Source organism: Phalacrocorax aristotelis, chromosome 2, assembly GCF_949628215.1.
Source record: "Phalacrocorax aristotelis chromosome 2, bGulAri2.1, whole genome shotgun sequence".
NCBI lineage: Eukaryota > Metazoa > Chordata > Aves > Suliformes > Phalacrocoracidae > Phalacrocorax > Phalacrocorax aristotelis.
This window is the reverse complement of record NC_134277.1, coordinates 136,063,840-136,078,972: the sequence shown is the minus strand read 5'-3', so window position 1 is coordinate 136,078,972 and position 15,133 is coordinate 136,063,840. Positions and strand designations below refer to the sequence as shown.

Genomic DNA, 15,133 nt, shown 5'->3' with positions numbered 1-15,133 from the left:
GTTTGATGTTAAGAAAAGGAAATAGGTTGATGTATAAAACAATAATTTTCTGATTGTGAGACATGAGTTGTAATCCTCTTCTTTTGGTGCTGTAATGCTGTGCTTTGGTTTGAGTGTTAGACTGAAACTTTTTTCTGCCCTAAATTTCTGTAATAAAATAGTGTATTGGGAAACCTGTAGGAACTATATTATGTTTGTGTAGAAAACAGAGGTAAATATCTGGGAAAATGTGGTACGGATTTCATAAATAAATGCAAAATGGGGTTTTGTTGCTTTCTGTATGCTTCCTTCTCAGTGTACTCCAGGGTTACTTAGCATTTACAGATGTTCAGCCCATGTAGCAGTGTGCCTCTAGAGGACAAGTGTGCCGGACACAAATACAAGCAGAAAACATACTGTTTTGCAAAGAATTTGTGAAACGGAGCTTTACCTCAGTAAAGCCTTTCAGTACCTTGATCAAGGTCTCTTCTTTCCTTAGGCTTGACAGCTGCTAGGAACATGTTTCATAGAATAGCTACAACTATTTACAGACTCACAGAATCTTTTTTCCCCTGACTTTTCAGTTGGTTGTGATGTAGCTATATCAAGCCTCACAACAAAATCATAGTGGTGGTCTCACTGCACATTAATGAATTTTTGGATTCCCAGACCAAACGGTAGTATGGAGTGCCATCACAAGCTGCTGAAATGAGGATGGAATTTTATCTGATTAATTACTATAGTACTACTAAGGGAACATTAAATAAGTCCTCAACGTGTCCAAATTATATATTTGTATACATATATACACATACATACAGTCATCCTCTCTCCTTACAATCCTGTTTTTTTTCCTTCTATTTTAAGATTTTTTTAAATTTCATTTATTTTTTACTATCTATAAAGCTATTTTACCTCTTTAATAGAGAATTAGTTCTGGCAACCTACAACCATTCCAGCATGCAGTCTCTCTGCAAACTGGTCTCTTTGCAAATTAGAACAGAATTCCTTAATTCTGGAAAACTGTATGTTTAAGTGTGAGCTACAGAGATTCAAAATGGGAAATCTTTTGCTGGAAAATCTGTTTGTTTGCATTAAAAGGGGTTTAAAGTGATCTTACTGCAAGCACTAAGGACTAAGAATAAAAATCTTTTGAGTGAGTGCATCATAATAATACAATTAATATTGTTCTCCTTCCTTTCCCTGAAGCTGTGAAGGCAAAAGTTGAGGAAGACCATAGGGGTGTTTGGGATTCGTACAGAGGAGTTTGGCAGAGCTTTGATTTCTGTATTTGGAAGGGGAAGAGGCAGCAATGTGAGTGGATGCACATCCTCATCACTCCCTTCGCAGTGCTCCACCACGTCGTCTGAAGTGATGGTGTTTTGTTCCCAAGCTCCTTCTCCGGGCTTCTCATCTGTCTTAATGTCCAGGCACAAAACAGCAGCTTACTTCTAGTTCTGTGATAACTGTGACTTTCTAGCTGGAGTGGTCCCAGTTACTAGAGGCAAAGAGGTTGAGCAGGGTACGGGGAAGAATTTGTACTTGCAGTTCAACCTTTTTCTCCACTGTTGCTGAGCTTGCTTGTTGCCATGACTGCTCCCAGTGTGAAGATAATGGGCATTTTTTAAGGTGATCCAGAGAGCGGTGAGCGAGGGAGCCTCTGCATTGGTCTAGAGCACCTCCAGCGCTTCCAGAGTTTCAGTGCCGCCTGAGCAAGAGAGAGTAGAGAGAACATGGACTCCTGGGCAGAGGTTGTGTAGGAACCACCGGTTGGGACGTAGTGTTCTGCACCTTGGTTTCTGTCAGAGTAGTGGGATGCATTGTTCTCAATGTTTCTGGTCTCCTATTATAGCAGCAGTTGCAATTATATTGAGCTTTAAGACAACTTGATAGAACAAAACAGCCAGTAAAATGTCTCTGGTTTCCTGTATGCCGTAGTACTCGGGGAGTGTGACTTTGGTGTCTTCTCAACAGTTTTCTTTGTGCACTGGCACAAAAAGGCTGTATATTAATGTTGGCTGCTATCTGGCAGACACATGATGATCTGACTTTTAATGGTTTATTCATCTTAAGGGCTGCTGAGGAGTGACTCTATACCTGAGGTTGGAGAGGATGCTGCTGCTACAGTTGATATGGCAGAAACACTCACAGAAGAAGAACAGGATGAGCTAAGAAAAGAGCTTGCTAAGGTAAATCTCTTGTAAATAGCTCTTAAACTGTTCTTGGGGATGAAAATCTGGGATAATGCTGTCTTTGAACACACAGTTAATGGTTTACATATTTATTCTGTGTCTAAAGCCGGGTATAGCACTCCTGTGTATTGTGGTGAGGGAAGGGGAAGGTGTCAAGGAGAAAAGAACAGCCAGTTCTAGCTATCGGGAATTAAGATTGAAGTGCTGAGTGTACAGATCTTAAACCAAGATGCATAAATGCCTAACCCTTTTTTTCCTCAAGTGAGAAGAGGGTAAATAAGCTGTCAAAGAGAACGTGGTTGGAAGCCAAAACCAAGTATTGTCTCAACTGGTATGGAGTAACTAAAGCTGTTGTTTTCATGAAGGAAGCTTCATAGTAATATCTGTTTTGCTAATATCTAACAATGTAACTGTTCTTGTCCATAGTTCATATAGCAGAAATTTTCTTTAAGACTGAGTTAAAGTAGTGCTTTTTGAAGGACAGTCAAGCCTGATACATGCATTTCAAAGTTGTTGAAGTCAACCTTTTTTGAGTCACCAGTTTTTTTTCTTTTGTAGCTCTATGTGACTTTAGGACCCTAATAAAAGGCACTAATGTAAGCCTAAGGTTGGCAAACAAAGGTTATCTGTGAAATAAGCACATTGAATGCAGTCTTGGTTTTGGTCGTCCAGAGTATTATTTCATGCCAAACCAATCAGCTGCAGATGGTGAGGGAAATTTGGCCCTGCTAAGGTACGTCACGCTGGACTTTGGAGAGGTATCTAGAACAAAGGTGCATCAAAGATACTGGTATTTCCTCAAAGGAGCTTAAATGAGCGGGCAGCCTGATGCTCTAAAGTAGTGTGGTCCAGTCTGGATGAGGAAGTAGGACTAGATATATGCTTTCGCCTTTGTACGTATGGCCTTAGTGCCTCTGTCACATCTATATTGCCCACAGAATGGCATAGTAAAACTGTTTTGACATCTCTGGTCATGATCTGGTCGTGGTTTTGTGAGAGGCCTAAGTGACCATTGTGTAAAAAAAGGAAGCATACAAACAATAGTTTTCTACTTGCTTAAAAGGTGCTGTGTTTTTGGTTTTGGGTTCTTTGGGTGGGTGGTTTGGTTTTTTAACTGCTCCGTCTGCCGCCATTTCCATCCCTGCTCTGGGGAGGGCACTCCTGTGGCTGGATCCAGCCTGCAGTTGCTGCCTTAAGCCACAAAGCAACCTTTCTGTTCAAGCAAGGAGACAAAACTTGTGTATGGATCAGACTTGCTCCGAGCTTCCTGATACTGGTCATGCATTGGTATCTCTGCTGACGTGGAAGGAGAATACAGGCTTGGCCATTGTCCCAGGTTTGACTAATCTTCAAGCTTCACATAAGCTAATGTTGTCTAAAGGTAATGTTTTCTAACCATACAGTCTTCTAGTTATCAACTTCCTCATGCATATTCCAGTAACAGAGCTAGCTGCAGGTAGATTACTTCTTAGTAGCTCTTGTTGTAGACTATGTTGGATTTCCCTTTTAGTATTTAGAAACAACTGAGAGGCAATGTTAAAAATGTGTTAACCCTCCCATTACTGATGCCTCGTAGATGTTTTAATAAATACACAGTTAAATGGCTGGGTATATAACTTACCTCTCATCAACTCTGCTGCTGCAGGTGGAAGAGGAAATCCAAACGCTCTCACAAGTGCTAGCTGCCAAAGAGAAGCATCTAGCAGAAATCAAGAGAAAGCTGGGAATTAACTCATTACAGGAACTAAGGCAGAACATTACCAAAAGCTGGCAAGATGTTACATCGACCACAGTGTATGTACCAGTTCATGATGATTATCTCATCTGTTGAGGTGAAAACTGTAGTTCTTGTCATGTCTAAACCCTCTGTTCTTGTGAGGTGAGTGTAGTTAACACAAAGTTAAGTTGCACTGAAACTTACCTGGATAAATCATCATAGATTTCTTTAAAGAAGGCTGCTATTAGCTGTATCATCTTAGGCAAAATAAGAATGAGTGACCATAATATGGGCGTTTCTAATACACTTTTTGTCTGACAGGTCGCAGATACCATTACTGAGATACCAAGGTGTCCTAAGTCCAACAGAATACCCTTCTTTTCCAGCCTGAAAAATTGTTGTAAACTGAGCTCATGCAGGAAGAGTGCAAAGCTACAGTTAATGTTCTTGCCAAACACAACTGTTAGTTTAAGGTCTAGAGTGAACTGCCTTCTGCAGTAAATGACTACACAGAATTTAGGAGGATGGACCTCAAATGTTTTATGGTGAAGTTTACTGACGTTCGGTATAAGATTTTTAGATGCTTGGCACAAAAAGTAGACCTCTGTTCTTTTTCAGTGTGTGCGCATGGTGTTCTTGGGTTGTTTTTTTTTTGTTTTGTTTGGTTTTTTTTAATGTGTGTTTTTTATTGTTGGTTTTGGTTGGGTGTGGTGGTTTGGGGTTTTTTGGGGTGGGGGGTGGGGTGTGTGTGTGTTTTTTAGTCCTACAATACTGGATAGCATCTGTTCTGGGGGTGGGGTAGTTAGGTGTGTGTTGCTGAAGTCTGAGGTGGCAAAGATGCTGTACCCAGAAGGGACTGCAATGGCTCAAAATAATGTATTCGGTGGCTTGTCCATTTGACCTCAAAGTTGAAATATACCTCTGGGTTTGATACAAATATACATACTCTAAAAGGTTCCTTAGGTGTTTTATTAAAATAACTACAGATTTAATTTTGTTTGAACACAGATACAAGAAAACATCAGAAACCCTGTCTCAGGCTGGTCAGAAGGCTTCTGCTGCTTTTTCATCTGTTGGTTCAGTCATAACTAAGAAGTTTGAAGATGTCAGGTAGGTTTCTTTAGCTTTTCCCAAGTAGTTGCATTTTTGATTTTAAGCAGGTGATCACTGAAATAAATTATGCTGTTAATGTACCTAGACCAACTTTTAGAGGTGCTATCAAGAACCCTCAGCATCCGTTTTAGGAGAGCTGAGCAAATTGCTGCACAGTCTGCTTGTATGTCCTCACTGATGCAGAAGAGTTCTGTGGTGTGTACTGTATATATGCAAGGGAAGCAATGTGTGCTATTACCTCTACTGCTGCTCTTATTTTTCTGGTAGGATTGCAGGTGGCAGCGTTTCTGCCTGCCTCTGTGTGACGCACATAGCATTGTCATCTCTGTTCTCTGACTTTCTCAGCTTGCAGAATACTACATTTAAACAACTAATGTCTTCAACTGTTTGTGGTTTGGTTTAGTTGTTGTGGGTTTTGGGTTTTTTTGGTTTTTCTTTTTTGGTCTTGTGTGTGGAATCCTTTCAGGTGTGTTTTGTTTCTTTGTAAGCTGTTTTATGGTATAACAGTGGCTTGATTTTTATTACCTTTTAAATAGACTATTGGTACTTTTTAATTCTTAAATATTGGCATGCAACATGTTTTGACTTTGTATCAAATGACACGGCCCTTCATGCAAATTAGGTAAGTTTGGTTGTCATTTTTAGCACTATTGTGAGCTGCATGCAAAGCTCTTTGATGCAATTCAATCATGCTTAGCTTACAATTCTTTGATTATATAATTTTTACTACTGGAACATAGAGAACTACTCATCTCTGCTTTTAACTTGTTGTGAACAGTGGATCAAACTTATCTTTCAATTATTTGACAAATAAAAATTCACTTATTCTAACAGAATATTGCTGCATTGGAAAGCAGTGTAATAAAATCAGCCCTGTTTTAAAATGCTGCCATTAACCTCTTTCTTGCTTTTTGAAGTCTAGTGAGAAAACACCTTGAGGTGCAGCTACACAGTTACATATTTTTCTTCAGATTTATCAGAACTCCTTTCTCTCTTTAATGCTTACTCTGGCATTGTGCAGACTACAGGCATTTTCACATTCCTTTAGGTAAGGTGGGCACAAGAATTGTTTCTGAAACTAAGCATGTAGTCAGACTGTCTCCATTAAAATCTTAAGTTTGTCTGTAAAAGGTAATTTTTTTTTCCTAGTGTTAGTTAATGTAAAACTGAAGCTCTAATGTCAGGGAAGATGTTTCTTCATGCTCACCTGGTAACTATACTAGAATATGAAATCTTGAGGATACATGACAATCAAGTAGTAAGAAAGGAATCTGTTAAAATGAGCTGCAGGTTTTTCTGTACAGAGACAGAACATGGTTTTGAGGTCAATGGCATGCAGAATTCTTCCTTCTTTTTGTCTGTACAGTGTCTGTGCCTTGACGGAGTAGAAATTTTCCCTTTTTTGTGTCTGTTACAATGGTTGCTTAGTATTGTGACTCTAATCAAATCATCTAGAGTCTAAATGTAAAATAGTTTATGCATTCTGTTCATAGCACATCTAGTGAAACAGTCCTTATCTTTGAGCTGATTACCTTAGCAGCTCCAGAAACTGAGTATTTTAGTTACCTTGTCTGCATTGGCTTTTATCTGCCTAGTCTAAGCAAATATTCAATGTTAAGTTTTCAGGAGTTAAAATTCCTGTGTAGCAACTTCTGTCCCTTCCCTCTCATCCTGTCTATGCACACCTCTGAGTCTGGCTTCATCTCGTCTTTACTCTCCCACTACGTAGCTAAAGACAGAAGTAGGATTTCTACAAAGATGTAGGGCTCTGGCTCCTAGAATGTGAACCAGGAGCTGTGGCCCCAGGGGCAGTGCCTGGGGAGGAGGTGGGCAGCATCATGGAACACTATCAGAACTCAAAAGCTGAAGTGAGCTCAGTTTGCTCAAGTGTAAGAACAGCAGCCTGTCTGAAATACGTCCTCTTTAGCATCAGTAAGGCAAAGGGAGCCTGGAAGATGTCTCTATACCTTTTGGATACAAAGCTCTGCTACTTAACAGGGTTTACCTTTCTTCCTTAAAGCTGTGGTGTTCCCCTACTAGTATTAGACTATTGCATTTGACAAGGACAAGCACAGACTTACAGCTCTCTTCTGGCTTCAGGAATTTAATACCTTAAAAGAAGAGTGTCCTAATTACTCAAGGTAGCGGTTAGGTGGGTGTTGAGTACTCTCGCTCAGAAACTGGGCCACTGGGAGGGAATGTAACAGGGCCAGAGGAGCCCATGCTGCTGGTGTACTCCTCGGAGGGAAGCATGGTGATGGGAATTCAAGGTACTGTTATAAAATTGAGAGAAGCTGGGTTAAAAAAAACAAAAGTGAGAAGAATTAGCGGTATTCAAGATCTTAGTTGCTTTTAAACAGGAGATTAAAAACCTTGGAGGTTTTTGCTTTCGTGAGGACCAAGTTCATCTGGGGTTCAACCAGTGAAGTCAGGTCCCAAGGTTATGTAAGTATTCAAGTGGTGTCTGCTTTTAAGACTGCACAAGTCTGAATTTTATAAAGTTTTAGGTGCCCAAGTTCTCTCCTGGAAATGAGAATTGATGGGCCTGGTACTTGAACAAATACTGAATATGCAGGTGCATTCTTAAACTCTTATAGGGCTTCTTCATCATGGCTTCGCTTTTCTTGTACTGTTCTAGGTTAGGGGCTTCTCAGCTGTAATGGCATGATTTCTCCTGTGTGGACTACTTCCACATGTTCCATGAAGCAAAAAGCACATGCAGGTCTTCATTCTTGCACTGCAAAGCGATTTTGGAGGGAGTTGTAAAAGTGAGTAAACCAGCTGGTGGAGCTGTGAACTTGGGAAGCACTGAAATAGACAGGAAGAGAGGAAAGGTAGCTTGAAGTCAGTGCGTTATTGCTTCCTTTTTGCATTTGTTTCCTCTGCTTTTTGTTATCCTGAAAATGAACTCAGTTTCTTCTTAGGTTTTTTCTTAATACCTTTATTCTGCTTTATAAGCACGTCCATATATAAGAACATCTCCTTTAGATGAACTAGCCATCCTTGTGTAGGCAACATCAGTATTATGTGCCAAACAGCAGTAGTACTAAGATGTAGCTCTAGACAAAACTCCTGAGCAATTGTGACTTTGTAGTTGGCTCCTCTTACATTGCATCCATATTATGGAGCAGAAGTCCTCATTGCCCTGTCCTGGGATTGCAGCATAACTTTCTTTGCTTGCTTTGGAAATCTGATATGATCGTGGGTTCAGTGGATCATCATTTATCAGCATACCAGCTGGAAACCTAATTATTACAAAAGCCAATACTAGTGCTTATGCACTCCTAAGCCCCTGGTTTCCAGGCAGGGACTCTGGCATACATCCTTGTGCATTTTCAAAATGTAAGGCAATGTAGTAGCTATAAAAATAATCATGGAAAGGGTAAGAAAGCTTTTAATGTCATACAAAATACATGGAAGGCTAGAGAGCAACTTACTGTGCCGTTTTTTTAATAAGCTAGGAGTTTGCTTGTGAGCAGTGTAAAAAGAGCTGCTCTTCCTCAAACTGCCCAACGTGATGGCCTAGCTGAGTGAGTGCTTTGATGTGCCATTCTGTCCTTTGTGAACAGAAATACGAGTTCTCTTTTTTGTAAAGCTTTTCAAGGCTTAATTGTGCTGCTTTGCACTACTTGAAGAACAGGTAATTTGATGTTAAAAAAAGATCAACTGTACTAATCTAATCCAGTTTTCTTGCAAATGTTCTCTATAACCATTCTGCAATAAAACTATATACTATCTTATGGTGACGTTCTACAAAAGGGATACTGAGTATACATAAGCCTATTGTGCATCAGGAAGTAAATCCTTCATGAATGTATGAATAGTTCTTCCATTAAATGATCTCGATGAGATTAAACTTCCCTGGACACCCATTTAAAAAATCTGCAATACACCATAGGTTGTTGCTTTTCAGTGTGAGCACATCTGCAGGTTGTAAATATATATGGGAGGAGAAGTTAACTTTCATCCTCTTTAGCCTTAAACGTCTTGCAGGGAGACACTTCTTGCAGTGTGTGGGGAGGTGACTGAGCACAACTGGACAAAGAGAACTAGTTAGTATCAAGCCTAGTTCTGTACTAAAACTTGGCACATAACAAGACCAGAACTTGTAGTAATCCACATCACAGAGGGAGGGATATAAATTACACTCCAGAAGGCAAGCATCTTCTGTGTGCTCTGGAAAAGCTTGTGGAAGCCAAACTGACTGTGAAGATGAAACACAGCAGAAATGGGGTTGGGGAAGGGGATGAAACATGGCCACACATCACTGACGTGTGTCAGGACAGTATCTGGCCTTCACTTATCTGTTTCCCAGTATGCTGAACCTACAAACTGACCTTCAGTTGTGCCTCTGCCTTAAGGGATCCTAGCCTTAAGGGAACTTTTTACATGTGTAGTTTTTTTATCACTGTATGCTACTGATGAGCCTCCTGAAAGAATCTCTTAAAACTTGTTCTGCAGAGGACATGGAACCTTTTTCCTTCCGTGAATATATCTTCCATCATGCTGAAATACTAACTGGAGTTTTGGAGGTGCCTCAAATGTGAAGAGATTTCCACCCTGCTTCCCCTGCCCTCCCCAGCAATTGCCTGGAAAGTATTCTCCTGAAAGATAGAAAGCTCAGTCAAAATTTGGCATTCCAAATATAGTTATTAAAACCTGTTATCATCAGTTCTTCTAACTTACAATTATGGTATTTGACAAGAAAAATTTAACATATAAGACTAAATTGTATCAAGAGTAAACAGGTTTTTTTCTATAATATGGAACTAAATTAGATTCCAGATGGTCTTGAAGTTATTTGGGAGCTCCTATAATCTATATACTTCTAGGATATAGGATAGTCATCTGCTAGGAGTAGGTGTGTGTTGTCACTAAACAAACAGCAGCTGTATAGCAACTCTGGCAGGTTACAGAAATCCTCTGAATTTCAGAACAGGGTTTAAACTAGGACTTTCTCCTTGTCCTCAGCATAAACCTGACCTTGAATATAGATTGACGTGACTGCTCTTGCTAGATAATCTATATTGATGAGTAAATAATTTGTGTTGATGAGTATAGAAATCTTACACTGAATTGAAGTGGAAGCTTTCTGAATGTAGGAATATTTTTTTCAGTAGGAGGATTAGTTGATTGATAAGACTGTTCACTTTCTACTTGATATCGTCCAAACTGTAAATGCAGCGTGTCTCTCATTGCTTGAGAAACATGATGAGTAGACAGACTCTTGCAGATAAGCAGAATATGTACAAGCATGGCACTTGAATCGTTCTAAAAAGAAAAAAAGTTGTTGCAGCTTTTGCTCTGTTGTGTGTGTGTGTGTGTGTGTGTGTGCATGGCTAAGCAATTAAAACGGAAAACCAAGCAGTTACTATATAAGACTTTATAAGACTTTTTGGCTATTTACCGAAGATCATATCCAGAAGTCAGCTCTCTAAGCCAATTTCCACTCAGTCTATCACTTAAACTAACTTCTCGCTTTCTTTTTTCTTAATGCTGGCATTTAGTATACGCTCCATACAACATTCAATTAGCATGCCTATTATGAGGTAATGTATGCATAATCCAGCTGTTGGGTTTATTTCTTTTCATGTGTGGAATCAAGTCAAATTTAACTTAAGTGAACTAATACACATTTAAAACAAAACCAAAAAACCCACCCAACTTTGTAATGGGTTGCCCATACCTACATATAGGATAAAATCTGTTACATTCTGCTTAATAGTCATGGTTATCTCATATCTGGAACGTGACCAAGTGCACTTTCCTGCTGTTTGGAGAATGATAACTTTTCCCTGCCTGTTAGAAATGTAATGTTACTCAAGGATCCCAAATTTAAAAGGCAATAGCTTGCATCTCTAACGGTGAAAGAAAGAAATATCGTGGTTTCACAAAAAGTCTCTGGCTGATTTGGAGTGCTTGCCTTTCCTCACCCCTTGCCTGGCACTCTGTCCCTCCATCTCCTGAGAGAGCTATCTGTCACTGTGCTTTCCCAAATGAAAGAGCGCTGCTAAGCTTGGCTGACCTACACAAATACCAAGCAAAGGGGGAAGGGAAGCTTAAGACCTCTTTAGAAAAAACCCTCCTGTCTTTCATCTTTATATAATATTTCTGAGTCTGCTATGAATCCCTAGTCCTGGTCCACTGAAGGCAAGCATTTTCCATCCTGCATAAAGGCAGAAAAGGTGAATAAGGTATTGCACAAATTTGCAAATGGCAGTGGCAGCTAGTCAGAGCATTAAGCCGCTCTTCTGACACTAATAAATAATATGCCCTCAGCACTGAAAATCCCAAGCTGTCCTGCCCTTGACAGGCGGAACTTACCATTTGTAATCATGGCTGTCTCCAGCACTTAAAAGGCAAGGGGGATTCTCCCTTAAATTTAACATGTTAGCAGAGAATTCACTGCAAACCACATTTTGCTAACTGAACACATAGCCTATTAAATTAGTTTTCCGATAGCAAGTGAAAATACTCTGACAAGCTTTCTTCTGCAATAATGTATTGGGCTGACCAGAAGTGATGACTAAGCTTTTCTGAACAAATCCTTTAAGCCAGAAACTTGTTTGAAATCACTGAGAATAATAAGCTAAGCCTAAAATACTTGCTAGCTCTCCCTTCCATGTTGTGGTGAAAGATCCTATCACTGAGCCTGGCAATGCTTAGTTGCCAAAGATACACATCAGCTGCAACTTGAGCGTGTTTGAATTTTAATTTTGTAGTACTTGGGGAGATCCAGATCTAAACGATTTTTAGGCTACCCTTAAAAAAGAGCCCCCAACAAACAAAATTCATGTTGACATGGGAAAAAGCCACTATCTGCTTCTTTTCTGATATTTAGACTAACCAGATAAGTTTTTAATTGTGTGTTTCCTTTTTTTATTTTCCTAGAAATTCTCCGACTTTCAAATCCTTTGAGGAAAAAGTTGAAAACTTAAAGGTAAGCATTCCTAAAACTTAGCCTTGGTGATTGTGGAGCTGTGGATGTGGAGAAAAGACTAAGTGGACCCTGGGTAGCCTGTTTTTTAGTTATTGGTAAACTGCTGAAGGTGCTTAAATAGTATCTTTTTTTAAGTACTGTGGAAAAAGTTTCTCTGCCTAATGATTTGAGAATAAAAACATAGGCTTCCTGCACCTCTTACAGGGGATACCTTTAACTAGAAGGACTACCAGCTAGCTAACCTGCACAAACAGCTAGTATAACATATCTGTTATTATCGTATTACAGTATTAGTATTATTATCCAAAATGCTCTAGGCTTTTATTTCCATGCCTTCCTAAGGACTAGTATTTTATACAGGATTATAGCTTGGGATGTTTCTCTTATTTCTGGCATAAAATATGCAAGGTCTTTGTACCTTAATTTGAAATTTACTCACAAAAGTCTTAGGTGCCTGAAACAACCATTAATAGCTTCTCTAGGTAAAAAAATCACTTCAAAAATAACTAATCATGTAACTGGAACCAGATTTGACTGTTCTCATGGGCACACCGGGTTGGATGAGAGGCATGGAAGCAATAATAAAGGGAACTAGGCATTTCCTTGCAAAATAATTCGCATCAACACTTTGGCCATCCCACAGGGTGTGTACTGTAAAGGGAAGTGAAAAGACAAACACATCACCTGGAGAAAGTAAAATAGTTCCTGTGTTCCACTGAAGATCTCCAGAGCTGCAGCTGAGACTGCAGACTGCTCAAGGTTATTTTCCTGAGCAATACAGAAGTGAGATTTAACTCTGAATCTTTCAAAGCCTAAATGGCTTGAAAAACCTGTGTACCTGTACATGTTTTTAACTGAGGGTGCCTCAATCTCCAGACTCCCTGGAATCAGGGCTACTTCATGCTTTGTGTCTCTTGAAGTCAAAGGGAGACTGCTACGTTAATCTGCTGCTGCTGATGATTGTTTTCTGCATGATACCGAAACATTTGTCTTTGAAGTATTGTGGAGGTAGTCCAGTCCTGAAAAAGCTGCTGTGCTGAAAGGAGTTATTAAACTTTTTCATGCAGAGGTACTGGGTTTTACCTAGTGAACAATGTTTTTCATGCCATATAACTGCAATTTTATGTTGAGGCTCTGTCTGTGTTCTAGTCTAAAGTTGGAGGAAGCAAACCTGCTGGGGGAGACTTTGGAGAAGTTCTCAACTCTGCTGCCAACGCCAGTGCCACAGAAACTATTGCAGAACAGACACAGGAAGAGACCCACTGAGATTCCTGCTGCTGTCCTGCTACCCACTGCCAGATGCTGCAAGCAAGAACTAAGCACACTTGTAACATTCTTTGCGCTCTTTCCACCAGATGTGCTTTTATTTAGCACGTAGTTATTTTACCAGATTAACTGATACCAAGCTTGTTCGTGGGTTCAAAATATTTTTGAAACTAAAATATTGTTTGGGGTTTTGTGTGGGAAGGGGAATTTTTATGCCTCTCAAGCATTTAAAGGACTTATCTGTAATTTGAAGGCAACCTTTAAAATATAGCAATGAAAAAAACTCTTTTGAGAAGTTAATTATACTGTACATATACTGTGGATACATAATTTCTTTTGAATCTGTAACTACCGCTCAACTTAATCATTATGAATCTACTGCCGCTGCCAAACTGAAGCTTTTTACTTCTTTCCCTTGTGATTACTTCAGTTGAGTGTTGCCTGCACAGGGCACCAGGCTAGGAGGATCGCTCACAGCTAAAGAAAGGACTTCTGCTTCGACAGGGTTTAATCAAGTTGTTCACAGAAGGATTACACATGGGCAGGAATGTACCGTCTTATGAGCATGCTCCTCACACAACAGGTGTGGATAGGGTAATATGTAATGTCGAAAACATGCCGATTTGTCTGTGGGTTATCCACCTAGGAAACTTCTGACCGTTGCAGGTGGAAGTAAGATGCCTAGTAGTGCTGGCTGGGTTCAGTTACAATAATGTGTTCCATTATAATAACATTTTCAGTCTTGGTTTTTTTTGTACATGATGTTAACGTGGTAAGATAAGCTCTTCTGAACTTTTGATCAGTCGTGAATAGATTCATCCTAATTCCCACATGGTGGTGTCATATTTATACTAACAAAGCATGGACTGCAAGAATGAGCCTGAGCACAAAAAGTGGTGGTTCTTTGGGCATCAAGAGAATTGCTCTCAAATGCTAACGTTGTTTCCCTTTTAGGCTGACCAGTGAAAACATCTGCTACACGTCTTACTTTTTTTTATACGCTAAAGGCCTGTACCACTAGCATCCTTATTCCTGTTTAAGACCCCAGAAATATGTTTCAAGAGGTTCTCTGTGTCATACGGCAGCATAGCGCTCTCACACAATCTCTTCTCCTACATGTTGCTTTATCCACTTTACTCTTTGTATTTCTTGTATTTTGTATGTTCCTGGCACATGGTGTCAGTATGGTTAGAACATTTGGCAAGTGATTTATCACAGCGCTTCGAACTAGAAATGAGTTTTGAAACATTTGTGTGAAATCCATGAAACTTCAACTGCCACAGATGTCTGGAGGAAAAAAAAGTTGGCGTCTGACAACCTTGCTAGCATGCCAGATGTAATATATATGCTTAATTACATGTGAGAAGCTTAATAAAAACCTATATGTGAGGAATGTATTGTCCTGTGGATATGGAAGACTATATAAATGAGATTTTTACTTGTAATTGAAACAGTCCTTTAAGTTTGGTTTCGAAGTAGTGCTGATACATGCTGCTGTACTGGGGTGAATCTGCATGGATGAGCTAGGCCTTTCTAGAAAAGATTAGGCTTAGGCTGACGTCTAGTGGCTTACATAAAATTAAACTGCCCTGATTACATAGGGAAGTTCAGAAAATGGGTTGAGATGTACCCTTCACCTCTGACAGCTGTGCCTTGGCAAGGGAACAGAGAACAGGACGACAGAGTGAAGGTGGAGCTCTGCCTCTGTAGCGTCAGTACCACTTAGGGCTGGTCCTTATGGAACATGATCCTGGTGGTACAGGTTCTTTAGATGACCCTTCGATTCATCAGTTAGATAAATAGTCTAGAGCTGGGCTTTCTGGGCTATGAAGGAAGAGAATTTTAAGGCCAAGTGGCTGCATCGCTGGGTCCGTAATATGTTACGCTCAGTTCTGCGGCTGCAGCCTCCTCTACCTGCAGCCTGCC

General features: G+C 39.9%; 1 protein-coding gene across 2 annotated transcripts in view; it reads left to right on the top strand.

Moving 5' to 3' along the window:
* The window catches only part of TPD52 (tumor protein D52), a 42,781-nt gene extending 28,181 nt beyond the window's left edge, over positions 1 to 14,600 (top strand). For both annotated transcript variants that reach the window (XM_075085295.1, XM_075085294.1), the window contains exons 2-6: positions 2,053 to 2,168; positions 3,817 to 3,965; positions 4,897 to 4,998; positions 11,893 to 11,941; positions 13,091 to 14,600. In XM_075085295.1, the coding sequence (XP_074941396.1) occupies positions 2,053 to 2,168; positions 3,817 to 3,965; positions 4,897 to 4,998; positions 11,893 to 11,941; positions 13,091 to 13,207 (533 nt within the window). In that variant the 3' untranslated portion in view covers positions 13,208 to 14,600. The remainder of the gene's footprint in view (positions 1 to 2,052; positions 2,169 to 3,816; positions 3,966 to 4,896; positions 4,999 to 11,892; positions 11,942 to 13,090) is intronic.
* The last annotated feature ends 533 nt before the right edge of the window (positions 14,601 to 15,133 follow it).